This window comes from Thalassophryne amazonica, chromosome 13 (assembly GCF_902500255.1).
Source record: "Thalassophryne amazonica chromosome 13, fThaAma1.1, whole genome shotgun sequence".
Lineage (NCBI taxonomy): Eukaryota > Metazoa > Chordata > Actinopteri > Batrachoidiformes > Batrachoididae > Thalassophryne > Thalassophryne amazonica.
Window position 1 is genome coordinate 97282441 of NC_047115.1, and position 15413 is coordinate 97297853.

The window sequence follows — 15413 nt, forward strand, 5'->3', positions numbered from 1 at the left end:
GGCCACGCGGCCGGTGAGATGTTTGCAATGTGTTTGAGGCCACAGAGCCGGTGAGCTGTTTGCAATGCGTTTGAGGCCACGCAGCCAGTGAAATGTTTGCGATGCATTTGAGGCCACGCAGCCAGTGAAATGTTTGCGATGCATTTGAGGCCATGCAGCCAGTGAAATGTTTGCGATGCATTTGAGGCCATGCGCCCGGTGAAATGTTTGCGATGCATTTGAGGCCATGCGCCCGGTGAAATGTTTGCGATGCGTTTGAGGCCACAAGGCCTGTGAAATGTTTGCGATGTGTATGAGAAATGTTTGCGATGCGTTTGAGGCCACACAGCCAGTGAAATGTTTGCGATGCGTTTGAGGCCACACAGCCAGTGAAATGTTTGCGAAGCATTTGAGGCCACACAGCCAGTGAAATGTTTGCGATGCGTTTGAGGCCACACAGCCAGTGAAATGTTTGCGATGCGTTTGAGGCCACACAGCCAGTGAAATGTTTGCGATGCATTTGAGACCACACAGCCAGTGAAATGTTTGCGATGCCTTTGAGGCCACACAGCCAATGAAATGTTTGCGATGCCTTTGAGGCCACACAGCCAATGAAATGTTTGCGATGCATTTGAGGCCACACAGCCAGTGAAATGTTTGCGATGCGTTTGAGGCCACACAGCCAGTGAAATGTTTGCGATGCTTTTGAGGCCACACAGCCAGTGAAATGTTTGCGATGCTTTTGAGGCCACGCAGCCAGTGAAATGTTTGCGATGCATTTGAGGCCACGCAGCCAGTGAAATGTTTGCGATGCATTTGAGGCCACGCAGCCAGTGAAATGTTTGCGATGCATTTGAGGCCACGCAGCCAGTGAAATGTTTGCGATGCATTTGAGGCCACGCAACCAGTGAAATGTTTGCGATGCATTTGAGGCCACGCAACCAGTGAAATGTTTGCAATGCATTTGAGGCCACGCAGCCAGTGAAATGTTTGCGATGCGTTTGAGGCCACACAGCCAGTGAAATGTTTGCGATGCGTTTGAGGCCACACAGCCAGTGAAATGTTTGCGATGCGTTTGAGGCCACACAGCCAGTGAAATGTTTGCGATGCATTTGAGACCACACAGCCAGTGAAATGTTTGCGATGCCTTTGAGGCCACACAGCCAATGAAATGTTTGCGATGCCTTTGAGGCCACACAGCCAATGAAATGTTTGCGATGCATTTGAGGCCACACAGCCAGTGAAATGTTTGCGATGCGTTTGAGGCCACACAGCCAGTGAAATGTTTGCGATGCTTTTGAGGCCACACAGCCAGTGAAATGTTTGCGATGCTTTTGAGGCCACGCAGCCAGTGAAATGTTTGCGATGCATTTGAGGCCACGCAGCCAGTGAAATGTTTGCGATGCATTTGAGGCCACGCAGCCAGTGAAATGTTTGCGATGCATTTGAGGCCACGCAGCCAGTGAAATGTTTGCGATGCATTTGAGGCCACGCAACCAGTGAAATGTTTGCGATGCATTTGAGGCCACGCAACCAGTGAAATGTTTGCAATGCATTTGAGGCCACGCAGCCAGTGAAATGTTTGCGATGCGTTTGAGGCCACAAGGCCTGTGAAATGTTTGCGATGTGTATGACAAGTGTTTGCTATGCATTTGAGGCCACGTGAAATGTTTGTGATGAATTTGAGGCTACGTGGCCAGTGAAATGTTTGCGATGCGTTTGAGGCCACACAGCCAGTGAAATGTTTGCGATGTGTTTGAGAAATGTTTGCTATGCATTTGAGGCCACGTGAAATGTTTGTGATGAATTTGAGGCCACACAGCCAGTGAAATGTTTGCGATGCATTTGAGGCCATGCGGCCGGTGAAATGTTTGCGATGCGTTTGAGGCCACAAGGCCTGTGAAATGTTTGCGATGTGTATGACAAATGTTTGCTATGCATTTGAGGCCACGTGAAATGTTTGTGATGAATTTGAGGCTACGTGGCCAGTGAAATGTTTGCGATGCGTTTGAGGCCACACAGCCAGTGAAATGTTTGCGATGTGTTTGAGAAATGTTTGCTATGCATTTGAGGCCACGTGAAATGTTTGTGATGAATTTGAGGCCACACAGCCAGTGAAATGTTTGCGATACATTTGAGGCCATGCGCCCGGTGAAATGTTTGCGATGCATTTGAGGCCACGCGGCCGGTGAGATGTTTGCAATGTGTTTGAGGCCACAGAGCCGGTGAGCTGTTTGCAATGCGTTTGAGGCCACGCAGCCAGTGAAATGTTTGCGATGCATTTGAGGCCACGCAGCCAGTGAAATGTTTGCGATGCATTTGAGGCCATGCAGCCAGTGAAATGTTTGCGATGCATTTGAGGCCATGCGCCCGGTGAAATGTTTGCGATGCATTTGAGGCCATGCGCCCGGTGAAATGTTTGCGATGCGTTTGAGGCCACAAGGCCTGTGAAATGTTTGCGATGTGTATGAGAAATGTTTGCGATGCGTTTGAGGCCACACAGCCAGTGAAATGTTTGCGATGCGTTTGAGGCCACACAGCCAGTGAAATGTTTGCGAAGCATTTGAGGCCACACAGCCAGTGAAATGTTTGCGATGCGTTTGAGGCCACACAGCCAGTGAAATGTTTGCGATGCGTTTGAGGCCACACAGCCAGTGAAATGTTTGCGATGCATTTGAGACCACACAGCCAGTGAAATGTTTGCGATGCCTTTGAGGCCACACAGCCAATGAAATGTTTGCGATGCTTTTGAGGCCACGCAGCCAGTGAAATGTTTGCGATGCATTTGAGGCCACGCAGCCAGTGAAATGTTTGCGATGCATTTGAGGCCACGCAACCAGTGAAATGTTTGCGATGCATTTGAGGCCACACAGCCAATGAAATGTTTGCGAAGCATTTGAGGCCACACAGCCAGTGAAATGTTTGCGATGCGTTTGAGGCCACACAGCCAGTGAAATGTTTGCGATGCTTTTGAGGCCACACAGCCAGTGAAATGTTTGCGATGCTTTTGAGGCCACGCAGCCAGTGAAATGTTTGCGATGCATTTGAGGCCACGCAGCCAGTGAAATGTTTGCGATGCATTTGAGGCCACGCAACCAGTGAAATGTTTGCGATGCATTTGAGGCCACGCAACCAGTGAAATGTTTGCAATGCATTTGAGGCCACGCAGCCAGTGAAATGTTTGCGATGCGTTTGAGGCCACAAGGCCTGTGAAATGTTTGCGATGTGTATGACAAGTGTTTGCTATGCATTTGAGGCCACGTGAAATGTTTGTGATGAATTTGAGGCTACGTGGCCAGTGAAATGTTTGCGATGCGTTTGAGGCCACACAGCCAGTGAAATGTTTGCGATGTGTTTGAGAAATGTTTGCTATGCATTTGAGGCCACGTGAAATGTTTGTGATGAATTTGAGGCCACACAGCCAGTGAAATGTTTGCGATGCATTTGAGGCCATGCGGCCGGTGAAATGTTTGCGATGCGTTTGAGGCCACAAGGCCTGTGAAATGTTTGCGATGTGTATGACAAATGTTTGCTATGCATTTGAGGCCACGTGAAATGTTTGTGATGAATTTGAGGCTACGTGGCCAGTGAAATGTTTGCGATGCATTTGAGGCCACGCGGCCGGTGAGATGTTTGCAATGTGTTTGAGGCCACAGAGCCAGTGAGCTGTTTGCAATGCGTTTGAGGCCACGCAGCCAGTGAAATGTTTGCGATGCATTTGAGGCCACGCAGCCAGTGAAATGTTTGCGATGCATTTGAGGCCACGCAGCCAGTGAAATGTTTGCGATGCATTTGAGGCCATGCGCCTGGTGAAATGTTTGCGATGCATTTGAGGCCATGCGTCCAGTGAAATGTTTGCGATGCGTTTGAGGCCACAAGGCCTGTGAAATGTTTGCGATGTGTATGAGAAATGTTTGCGATGCGTTTGAGGCCACACAGCCAGTGAAATGTTTGCGATGCGTTTGAGGCCACACAGCCAGTGAAATGTTTGCGATGCGTTTGAGGCCACACAGCCAGTGAAATGTTTGCGAAGCATTTGAGGCCACACAGCCAGTGAAATGTTTGCGATGCGTTTGAGGCCACACAGCCAGTGAAATGTTTGCGATGCGTTTGAGGTCACGCAGCCAGTGAAATGTTTGCGATGCATTTGAGGCCACGCAGCCAGTGAAATGTTTGCGATGCATTTGAGGCCACGCAACCAGTGAAATGTTTGCGATGCATTTGAGGCCACGCAGCCAGTGAAATGTTTGCGATGCATTTGAGGCCATGCGCCCGGTGAAATGTTTGCGATGCGTTTGAGGCCACAAGGCCTGTGAAATGTTTGCGATGTGTATGACAAATGTTTGCTATGCATTTGAGGCCACGTGAAATGTTTGTGATGAATTTGAGGCTACGTGGCCAGTGAAATGTTTGCGATGCGTTTGAGGCCACACAGCCAGTGAAATGTTTGCGATGTGTTTGAGAAATGTTTGCTATGCATTTGAGGCCACGTGAAATGTTTGTGATGAATTTGAGGCCACACAGCCAGTGAAATGTTTGCAATGTGTTTGAGGCCACAGAGCCGGTGAGCTGTTTGCAATGCGTTTGAGGCCACGCAGCCAGTGAAATGTTTGCGATGCATTTGAGGCCACGCAGCCAGTGAAATGTTTGCGATGCATTTGAGGCCACGCAGCCAGTGAAATGTTTGCGATGCATTTGAGGCCATGCGCCCGGTGAAATGTTTGCGATGCATTTGAGGCCATGCGCCCGGTGAAATGTTTGCGATGCGTTTGAGGCCACAAGGCCTGTGAAATGTTTGCGATGTGTATGAGAAATGTTTGCGATGCATTTGAGGCCACGCAGCCAGTGAAATGTTTGCGATGCATTTGAGGCCATGCGCCCGGTGAAATGTTTGCGATGCGTTTGAGGCCACAAGGCCTGTGAAATGTTTGCGATGTGTATGAGAAATGTTTGCGATGCGTTTGAGGCCACATAGCCAGTGAAATGTTTGCGAAGCATTTGAGGCCACACAGCCAGTGAAATGTTTGGGATGCGTTTGAGGCCACACAGCCAGTGAGATGTTTGCGATGCTTTTGAGACCTGGTGCGTTGCTTCTCTTACTCGAGCGTATTCGATCTTCAGCGTGCAGCAGCCAGCGTAGATATCGGCCCCATTCAGAGCTGCTTTGGCCTTCTGGGCACACTGAACAGAGTCAAACCTGGAGAGGGGGAGTTAAGGAGAGAAAACACACACACACACACACACATACGCACGCAGTGAGGATACTCCACCATGGCCTGGATCCCGTTGCGTTTAAAGATGACGATCCTCAGAACGCTGCCAATGGGATTACACACGGTGTAGAGAACATCCTGAACACAAACAAATAAAGTGTTCCAGTGCTCAGTACAGACAGCAGCTGACTAAGAGTCTGGAGCCGAGATCTGATCTGAAATATCTGTCAACATGGGGACTGGAACCCTGAACCCTTCCTTCTCATCCCTGCCTTGTTACCTTATCCTCACAGCTCCGCCTCTTTTCTTTACCTACATTGCTACTGTGATCCATTTTGAGTGCACTGACACTTACCCCCCCGTTTGTGGAGGTGGTGTCGCTGTGACAGTCAGTTATTGTGTGTCATTACCGCGGTGACAATCAGAGTAGTTGTGTGTGGTTACTGTGGGGGTGATGGTCAGAGTAGTTGTGTCTGTTACCGTGGTTATCGGGTAGAGAGGGTTCTGTATGGACAGCAGCAGGACCTTGTTGCCGCTGTTGGGGTTGTCGGCGTTGGTTGGTCTGGTGATCCTCTTGGATGTGGAGTAATTAAAATATGCCTGCTGCCCTGTTGCACAGGATGAGACACATGTGTCAGATTTATGCCTTCCTGCTGTGTCGACCGTGACGAGGCCGTCAGTCAAACCTGCGATGTACACGGGCTCCTTGGCTCCACAGGACACACAGCGATCCGCGCTCTCCACCGCCGAAAACTCCACCAGGGCCTGACGCTTAAAGGGCATCATCATCACGTAGCTGCACACACACACACACACACACACAGATGAGCGCAATACTGCGTTGTCCCGCAGGGCGTTAAAAAGCAACGCCTCAGCGATGTGAAGCTGATCTGGTTTGATTCTCAGTGTCATTATTCCTGCTGGCAGCTGAAGTTGTGTAAATTTTCTTGAACTGTGTCTTCGGTCACTTTATTAGTATTTTATTATTTATTAGTATCCCCCCCTGAACAGTGCTCCGATGAAGCAAACAAACCTAATCAAAATCCATCAGGAAGTGGAGAAGAAGCACTTTGTACAAACTGTGGACGGACGCTTTGTACTGACATCATCACACGTCTGGTCTGCATGAGTGCAGATGTTCACCTGCAGTTCACAGAATGACCGAGTTTCAGAAAATGTGCAGTTTCATTCTGACAGGTGCTTCGGTAGAGGAACAGTTGACAGGGTCAGACTGCAGGTATAAAACTGAAACATGCATAGCGTGGGCCCCCCCACAAATGCTCTTCCCCCACAAACGTCCAGACATTCTGGGGTGGTCTTCAGGAAAACTGCCAGTCTGCAGGAATTTGCCAAGTTCCACTCCAATGCTTCTTCCACGTCACCGGATGAACCCCAACGCTGGCAGCAGAGTCGGTGAAACGCCACTATGAACGCTCAGTCGTTCAAAAAATAGCAACCAATTAAAAAAAAACAAAAAAACAAAAAACATCACAATCTTTAAAAAAATATGAATAAAATTTGTGGTGATAAAAATCCAGGAACCTCACTGATGTGTCTCAGAGTGAGGGCATATTTGAATCTCTGACAGACTAACCGCTGGACACAGACGAGCAATAGTGGCAGCTTATAGAATATTGTAAAGTTACATGATTAAATGGTGTGTCTGGTGCTGGGCCGGCGTGAGTGTCTCAACGTCCGGGTACTCGTTTGTCTTTTGAACAGCAAATGAAAAACTAAAGCAGCCCGTGGAAACAGGTCAATTAAACAATCAGGGATTGCCCTCGTCACATCGCACACGGCGAATGAACAATGTGCCAAGCTGAGTTTGCTACTGAATCACAGAATATAATAATAACATTAAACATTTTATATAACGGCTGAGTGGATCCTTGTTATGTGATTGGTGCTTTGTATGTCACATGACATGGATTAATTCATCCCATTTATGTTGCACTGCATTCAGAGTGCAGCTCGGTTCCAGTGTGTGTGCGCCCACGCATGCTCGTGCGCGCACACACAAAACCAATCCACTGTGCTGCCTGGAGGTTGTTAGCAGGAAGAAAGAACAAAAGCTGGACTCATTTCTGACGTGACTTTTTTTTTTTCGCTGCACTGAGGACATATACATTATTTTTGTTGTTCACGTAAGCACAAGCGCCGACCAGGTTGCCCATTTGTGCTGCACTCTGAGTTCTGTTATTTTAAGGCGTAAGGGCCCGGTCACACGGCGATCGCTGAACGATGGAAAAAAGTCACAAATCATTGAGAAAAGGTGGGCGAATGACCCGGCACTTCTCCAATCACCAAAAAGCTGCGAGTGCAGAGCAAATAAAAGAACGAAACAAAACTGAAACTAACAAAAGAAAAACAAAGCAAACAGCAATCTCAAAGCTTTAAACAAAATCAAAACAAAACATTCATGATGTGACTGACAGCGGGTACCAGACCGAGTGCCTGCCTGTGATCATTTCTGCAGCACCTGCAGGTCTTGACAAGAGATTTGTCTTCACAACAACATGTGCACACACACACATGTTCCAGCCACAGACGGCTGAAACGTGCGTAGTTACAGTAGTTGATCAAACGTTCTTGCTGCTATTGTTTCTGTATGACAACGTTGCTTTTCGTCCCACACATGGACGAGTCACGTTCAGCTCGTCGGAGCTTTAGCTATTGGTCTGTTCAGATATTGGCAACATTCATACAAGACATCGGACTTGGGAGGTTGGACAAAGTTGGACGACAATCAAAGGGAATTCTGACATTACGGAAACTACGCAAACGATGAGGAACCATCAACACAGAAAGCAAAATGAATTACAGACAAATTGACACTGTTGTCAGGATTCCTTCACATTTTTCAACAGTTTGAAAATTCTGACGAAGCGCCAGCTACAGAAACGGAGCTGGACGACGGTTAAACGATGTCTCTGAAAGTCAACGTAAGTCCTGATTTCTTGTTTCGTTTTGGCTTCGTTGGCCTTCGTTAGTGTCGTGTGACCGGGGTTAATGCACTGCGTGCGCACGCTGCAACTTTCCCCGTAGAAAAAGGTTAAACTACAGACACTGCTGTCCATCTCAATAAATGATCAAGAAATAAAAATATGAATCAGTGTAAAAATCAACTTGATTTAACGAGTTAAGAGGTTACTTCAAGACAGACAAAATGTCGCCCCTGGGGTCCAATGGGAGCGCAAAACTCACAGGGGATGCCTGAGATCAATAAAGTCATAACACACTTAAATGACAATGAAAAACCAATTAACCCAAATGACAAAAGAGGGAAAACCTATCATGTCTAATGCTCCCTCCCCCCCCAAAAAAGTTGGAATGAATCACTTTGTTCTTGTTTTTTTTTATATCATCATAAATATCACAAACTTTCTTAAAACATCATGATCTAATTTTGAGGTCATACTGCACACACTTCTACGCACTAGTGTGCACGTTTCTTATTCTTTCCACTGCCCTGGTGCCGCATCTCACCACATCCACCACAGTATGGAACCTGCTCAGGTGCTGGATGGCAACCACCCGGGCAGACAACATCTATCTGCTGCAGTCAGGTGAAATGTGGGCGTGCCCACAACCTTCTCCAGCTGCTGGGGCCGTCAACACTGAGGTGCCTGTGTGGCGGATCAGGTCCTCAGAAATACCCCATATGGCCAAAGTGTTGAAGCTGATGTTCCCTCAGTGATCCATCCTCCTCATCTGAGTCTCCAAGTAACCAGTTATTTGACACAAAGTCATTCCAGTGGTCCACTTAGAATCAATCCTCCAAGGATCCTCCAAAGAGACTTGGATCTGTATCCAAGAAGCATCCGCAGGCTAAAAGTAGCTCTTAGTGACGTCATTCTAAGAAATGTTTAAGAATTCCTTGAATTCTAAGACATTTCTTAGAATTTTCCCTTGGTAACATAAAAGTTATTAAGACTTATGTGCTGCAATCTCTGCTCTCGCTTTGGTTTGCAGCACGTACCAGCACTTCTCACACTCACTGCTTATGTGCACAAGGAGAGGGAATGACGCCTTGATTTGTTGGGCAATGCACTGCCAAGTCTGCCTCTTCCCTTGTGCCGTCATCCAGTGCCCCAATTCAGAATCAGAATAGCCTTTATTTGCTAAGTATCTTCAAAGAATACAAGGAATTTGGCTCAGGTTTGAACTGTACTCTCTGTACAGGTACGTATAAATTAACACAAACAATTCAGAATAAAAAGGTTCAAATAAAAATTTTAATTTTCCTCTTAAAACTTTTATTCTCCTCCATGAGTTGTGCCAACAGCAGGCACTGCTCTTCTGTCCAGTTGGGCTTTCCAGTTCTTTTTTTTTTTTTTTAAATTTCATTCATTTTTTGGTCATTATGCCAAATCAAAACCTCTTTTGATGAGGACACCAGCTGAGTCTGCGTCCACCATTAATATCAAATACAGAATGCAGTAAAATTAGCAGCATGGGCAGTAAGCTAATAAATATAATAATCAGCATGTGACTGAGGTACGTTCAAACACTTTCAAGCTGTGTAATAAATCATTTAGTGTTACTGAGTTTCATCATCATGACATTAAATTATTTTCACGATTACATGTCTTAAAACAGTTCAGGTTATATGATCAGTTGATTTCACTGTCCATTCATAACTAGGAGCATCGAGAGCATTTGTTTTGTTTTTTTCTCTTTCCCTTTTTGTGACAACCAATCACAGCTCTTAGGCCCCGGTCACACGGCACTAACAAAGGACACCGAAGCCAAAATGAAACAAGAAATCTGGACGTGCGTTGACTTTCAGAGACATCATTTAACCGTCGTCCAGCTTCGTTCCTGTAGCTGACGCTTTGTCAGAATTTTCAAACTGTTGAAAAATGTGAACGAATCCCAACAACAACTTCAATTTGTCCGTAATCCGTTTTGCTTTCTGTCTTGATGGTTCCTCATCGTTTGCGTAGTTACCGCACCGTCAGCATTCCATTTGATTGTCATCCAACTTCGTCCAACCTAAAATTCTGACGTCTTCCACGAACACTGATGATATCTGAACGGATCAATAACTAAAGCTCAGACGAGCTGAACGTGACTCGTCCATGTGTGGGATGAAAAGCAACGTTGTCATACAGAAAGAATAGCAGCAAGAACATTTGATCAACTACTTTAACTATTCACGCACGTTTCAGCCGTGTGGTTGGAGAGGCTGTGCACGCACACACAAAAGGCTGTGTGCACGTTCACGTGCCTGCTGGAACGTGCGTGTGCACACATGATGTTATAGTAAAGACATACCTGTTGTCAAGACAACCAGATCTCGCAGCTGCAGGTGCTGTGGAGAGTGCACGCTGGCTGCAGAAATGAACACAGGCAGGTGCTCGGTCTGCTCGATACCCGCTGTCAGTCACGTCATCATGAATGTTTTGTTTCATTTTGTTTAAAGCGTCAAGGTTGCCGTTTTCTTTTGTTAGTTTCAGTTTTGTTTTGTTCTTTTATGTGCTCTGGACTCGCAGGCTTTTCGGTGATGGGAGAAGTGCCGGCTCATTCCTCCACTTTTCCTTGAAGATTTGTGACTTTGTGACTTTTTTCCTTCGTTCAGCGATCGCCGTGTGCCGTGTGACCGGGCCCTTAGATGGCCGTGTGATACCTAGCAACGGGGGGAACCCCGACTCGTCACAAAGACAGGAGTTTCTGTCCACTACTACTACGTCGTGGATATGGGCCCTGGTACCAAAGACCTCCAGTCATCACCTTAGGTCACTGGTTAGTGTCCAAATTTCACAACTAGACTGTAAGACAAGAAGCACCAGGACCCTAAAGACTTGGACACTCTTTTTCCTGCAAAGATATCAGCATCACCAAACACCTTAGACCTTTGACTTTATGAATCTGTAAGATCTTCACACAGGCATCTCTCGATCTCAAAGATTGAGGACCCAGAGACATGAACGTCACTGCTGAGACCAATGAATGTCTCACAATGTCACTGCTGAGACCAATGAATGTCAACACTTTTACCACAGACAGGCACCTTTCTGATGGTTGAGTCCAGGAACTCATTAAAAACGATGGGTCTCATTTACAGTTGTCCTCACAAGTTTACATACCCTGGCAAAATTTTGGGCGGTTTTTTGGCCATTTTTCAGAGAATATGAATGATAATATATGATGCCGGCTGGCGTGTCAGATATTACGGCACAGATTCCTGATCACATATTTAAATTGCCTCAAGAATTGGTGGCGAAAAACAGCGGGAGAGAAGCCGAAGGAAGCAGGGAAAGAGAGGAGGTGTGCGGTTACGCATGAGGAAGTTGAGACTCAACCGGGTCCCTCTGCCTTCGATGATCCTGGGGAATGCCATAAAATGGATGAACTTTATGGAAACGTCCGTTTTCTGAAGGATTTTAAAGATTGTGGTATTCTGACGTTTACAGAATCATGGCTCACTGAACGTGATCGGGTCGCAGACCTGCTTATTGACGGCTTCGGTGCGCCATTCCGTTTGGGTAGACGCAGAGGTGACAGGTAAATCACAGGGAGGCGGAGTCTGGCTCTATGTAAATCAACGGTACTGTCATCCTAAATCTGTGACTGTAAGAGAGCGCATTTGTACCCCAGATGTTGAGCTTTTATGTGTATCATTGTGTCCTTTCTACCTGCCCCGCGAGTTCCCGCAACTGTTTATTACAACAGTTAACTTACATCCGAAAGCAAACGCCTCTTCAGCCTGCAGTGTCTCCATGACATGGTGCAGAAACTGCAGTCTGTCTCACCTGATGCACCAATCTTTTTACTGGGTGATTTCAACCATGTCTCCCTTAAAAAGACACTACCTGACTTTTATCGATATGTAACTTGTCCAACCAGACGGGATAGAATTATTGATCTTTGTTATGGATCTATCAAGGAGGCATATAAATCTCTCCCAATGTCCCCCCCTGGGTTCGGGGGATCACAACTGTGTCCATCTCCTTCCTACACTCAACAAAAATATAAATGCAACACTTTTGGTTTTGCTCCCATTTTGTATGAGATGAACTCAAAGATCTAAAACTTTTTCCACAAACACAATATCACCATTTCCCTCAAATATTGTTCACAAACCTGTTATGTGTCGGACGCAGCTCGGAGAACCGACCAGCGTTTGAAGGACCCAGTATGAAATAAGCAGAGCACGGTACAAAGGCTAACTGAATTTAATACATAACAGTGATGTGATACAAAAACAACAAAAGAGTGTGCGGTCTGGCGTGGTGGTGATACGGTGCGCTCCCAGCAGCGCTAACGGTCCGGAGCCAGAAGCCGTTCGGACCCAAGGACCCCGCCGACACCCCCCAGGTGGCCGCAACAAACCGAGTCTGTGAAAGAAGGAACCATTATGTGAGTCCACACTCTACACACAGAGAGACCACTCAAAGGTGTACATAAACAGCAAACACTTCCTGGCTTAATTACTAATCAGCTTCCCAACCTGCAGGCATGGAACATCCAGTTCACAAAACTCCACTGCAGTGGAAGCCGATACATGACTAACGTACAGCTCAATATAATAAGGTGTGACGGACACCACATTTACTGACTGTATAAACGTTAGTCACAAAATCTAACGTACCTCAGGAAGTGTGCTGACGAGCGTGAGACCTCACCCCCTCCTCTTTCACAGACCGTGCATCAAACCCTGGACGTTCTCTGCATCCACTGATGATGAGATGGCTCCCGAGACGACGATCTCACCCGTCTGGTCACAAGGTCGAGTCTCTGGCAAATCCACACTGTATACTCCAGTCTTAAATGCCACCATGTTCCAATCCATATAGATGCACCACAGCTGTGAGTCCTGACGAGCCGCAGGTGATCAGGGTGAGGTCCTGATAACCTCAACAACACAGCCACTCAGTCCCAAATGCAAGCCACCTGGAAGGAAAACCAAAAGACAGAAACAAAAAGGCAGCCAGGCCCCCCAGCCATACAACACAAACCAGTCTAAATCTGTGATAGTGAGCACTTCTCCTTTGCTGAGATAATCCATCCCACCTCACAGGTGTGCCATATCAAGATGCTGATTAGACACCATGATTAGTGCACAGGTGTGCCTTAGACTGCCAATATTTGAGGGAAATGGTGATATTGTGTATGTGGAAAAAGTTTTAGATCTTTGAGTTCATCTCATACAAAATGGGAGCAAAACCAAAAGTGTTGCATTTATATTTTTGTTGAGTGTACATATAGAACTGTGGTACAAAGGGAAAAGGTCCATATGGGAGACATTAAGGACGGGACAGAGGAGGATGTGCTTTGCCTGCAGGACTGCTACGACTGCACTGATTGGGACGTGTTCAAAGAAGCTTGCAGTGACAATCTTGATGAACTTGCTGATGTAGTTTCTTCGTTTGCCACTTTTTGCAGGGATATGATCATTTCCTGTAGGTGTGTAAAAATGTTTCTCAATAATAAGCCGTGGGTCACGAGGTCATTAAGGCTTGTATACAGGCCAAGAGACTTGTTTTTAAACAGGATCAGCCTCTGAGCGGCACACAGCCACTAAGGAGGTGAAAATTGGGATTTTAAAAGAAAAACAGGACTATAAAATGAAGCTGGAGAATAATATGGCGAAGAATAATCTTGGATCTGCTTGGTCAAGCATGAAAGCCATTGCAGGCCTCCAACACTCTAAAACCAGAAGGACCATCTATTTTGATGGCTTCCACTCTAATTGTGAATTTGCAAATGCTCTTAACTGTTTTTATACACGTTTTGATGCTTTTGATTTTAGTCAGGAAATACAGGAAGTTAGTCAAAGTGTGTGACAATCAGCACTTTTTTATTTCTCAGAAGGATGTTGAAAAATCCTTCTGTTCCCTCAAACCAAGCAAAAGCTGTGGTTCTGATAATATTGGTGGCCGTTTGCTGAAATCATGTGGGAAAGAGCTGAGCTCTATTTTTAATCAGTCTTTAAAGATGCAGCACGGACCGAGAGTCTGGAAGGATGCTGTAATTATCCCTGTGCCAAAAATCAGTTCTCCCAAGACCCTCAATGATTTCAGACCAGTCGCACTAACATCGACTGTCATGAAATGTTTTGAGAAACTTGTAAGATCTGAAATCTTGAAGACAACGGAACATGACCTTGATCCCATGCAATTCGCTTATAGGCCCAACAGAGGAGTAGAAGATGCTACAGTCACTTTATTAAATTTGCTTTTTAAACATCTGGAGGGGAAAGGAACACATGCAGACTTTTGTTTATTTACTTTTCATCTGCTTTTAACACAATCCAGCCCCACGTGTTCACCTTGATGCTTTTAGAACATTTTAAAGTAAGTAACAATCTTGTGGGCTGGATTTTGAATTTTTTAACTGTCAGGACACAGAGAGTGAGAGTGAACGGAACTGTTTCAGATCAGGTTATATCCTCCACTGGTGCTCCACAGGGATGTGTGCTCGCTCCACTTTTGTTCATCCTCTATACAAACATGTGCCGTAGCAGCAGAGAGGATAGAACGATTTTAAAGTATGCAGACGACACAGTTATTGTCAGCCTGCTGAAAGACAAAATGACAGGAGTCACGGCCCAGTTGGTACTGATTTTCTTGACTGGTGCAGGAAGTCTTTTCTTGAGATGAACATTTCTAAAACAAAAGACATGATTATTGACTTTCAGAAAAACAGTTCTCCCAGTCAAGAGCAGAGAGTTAAAAGGTCAGACAGTGGAGTGTGTCAGCACATAGAAATATCTTGGAACTGTCATTGATGACAAACTGAACTTTGAGGCAAACTGTGACGCTGTGTACAAAAAGGCAAGCCGGCGCCTCTATTGTCTGAGGAAACTGTCCACTTTTAACACTGACAGAACCGTGATGACCGTGTTTTATCGTGCTTTTATAGAATCAGTTTTATCCTTCTGTCTTGTTTCATGGTTTGGAAGCGTGTCCCTCAAAAACAAAAACTGTTTAAACCAAATTGTGAAATGGTCAGGTAAGCTGATTGGAGAGTCTCAGATTCAGCCAGAATCCCTGTATATCAAACAGGTGCAGAGGATCGCTGGTTCGATTCCCAGAGACGCCTCACACCCTCTTCATGGTGAGTTTCAGCTGCTTCCTTCAGGTCGGAGGTTCAGGGGACCAGCTTGTAAAACTAAACGCTACAAAAACAGTTTTGTACCAGCAGCCATCAGTGCTGTAAACAAGTAACAGGAACTTAAATATAACTTATGTATTTATTTTTTGTACAGTTTCTTTT

General features: G+C 45.9%; 1 protein-coding gene across 1 annotated transcript in view; it reads right to left on the reverse strand.

The window, feature by feature from the left end:
* LOC117523216 (heterogeneous nuclear ribonucleoprotein L-like) overlaps window positions 1-15413 on the reverse strand; it is a 203418-nt gene that overhangs the window by 93660 nt on the left and 94345 nt on the right. Inside the window, exons 3-6 of the mRNA XM_034184670.1 lie at window positions 5879-5988; window positions 5673-5800; window positions 5245-5330; window positions 5080-5176 (exon numbers count right to left, since the gene is read on the reverse strand). Coding sequence (XP_034040561.1) covers window positions 5080-5176; window positions 5245-5330; window positions 5673-5800; window positions 5879-5988 — 421 coding nt within the window. The remainder of the gene's footprint in view (window positions 1-5079; window positions 5177-5244; window positions 5331-5672; window positions 5801-5878; window positions 5989-15413) is intronic.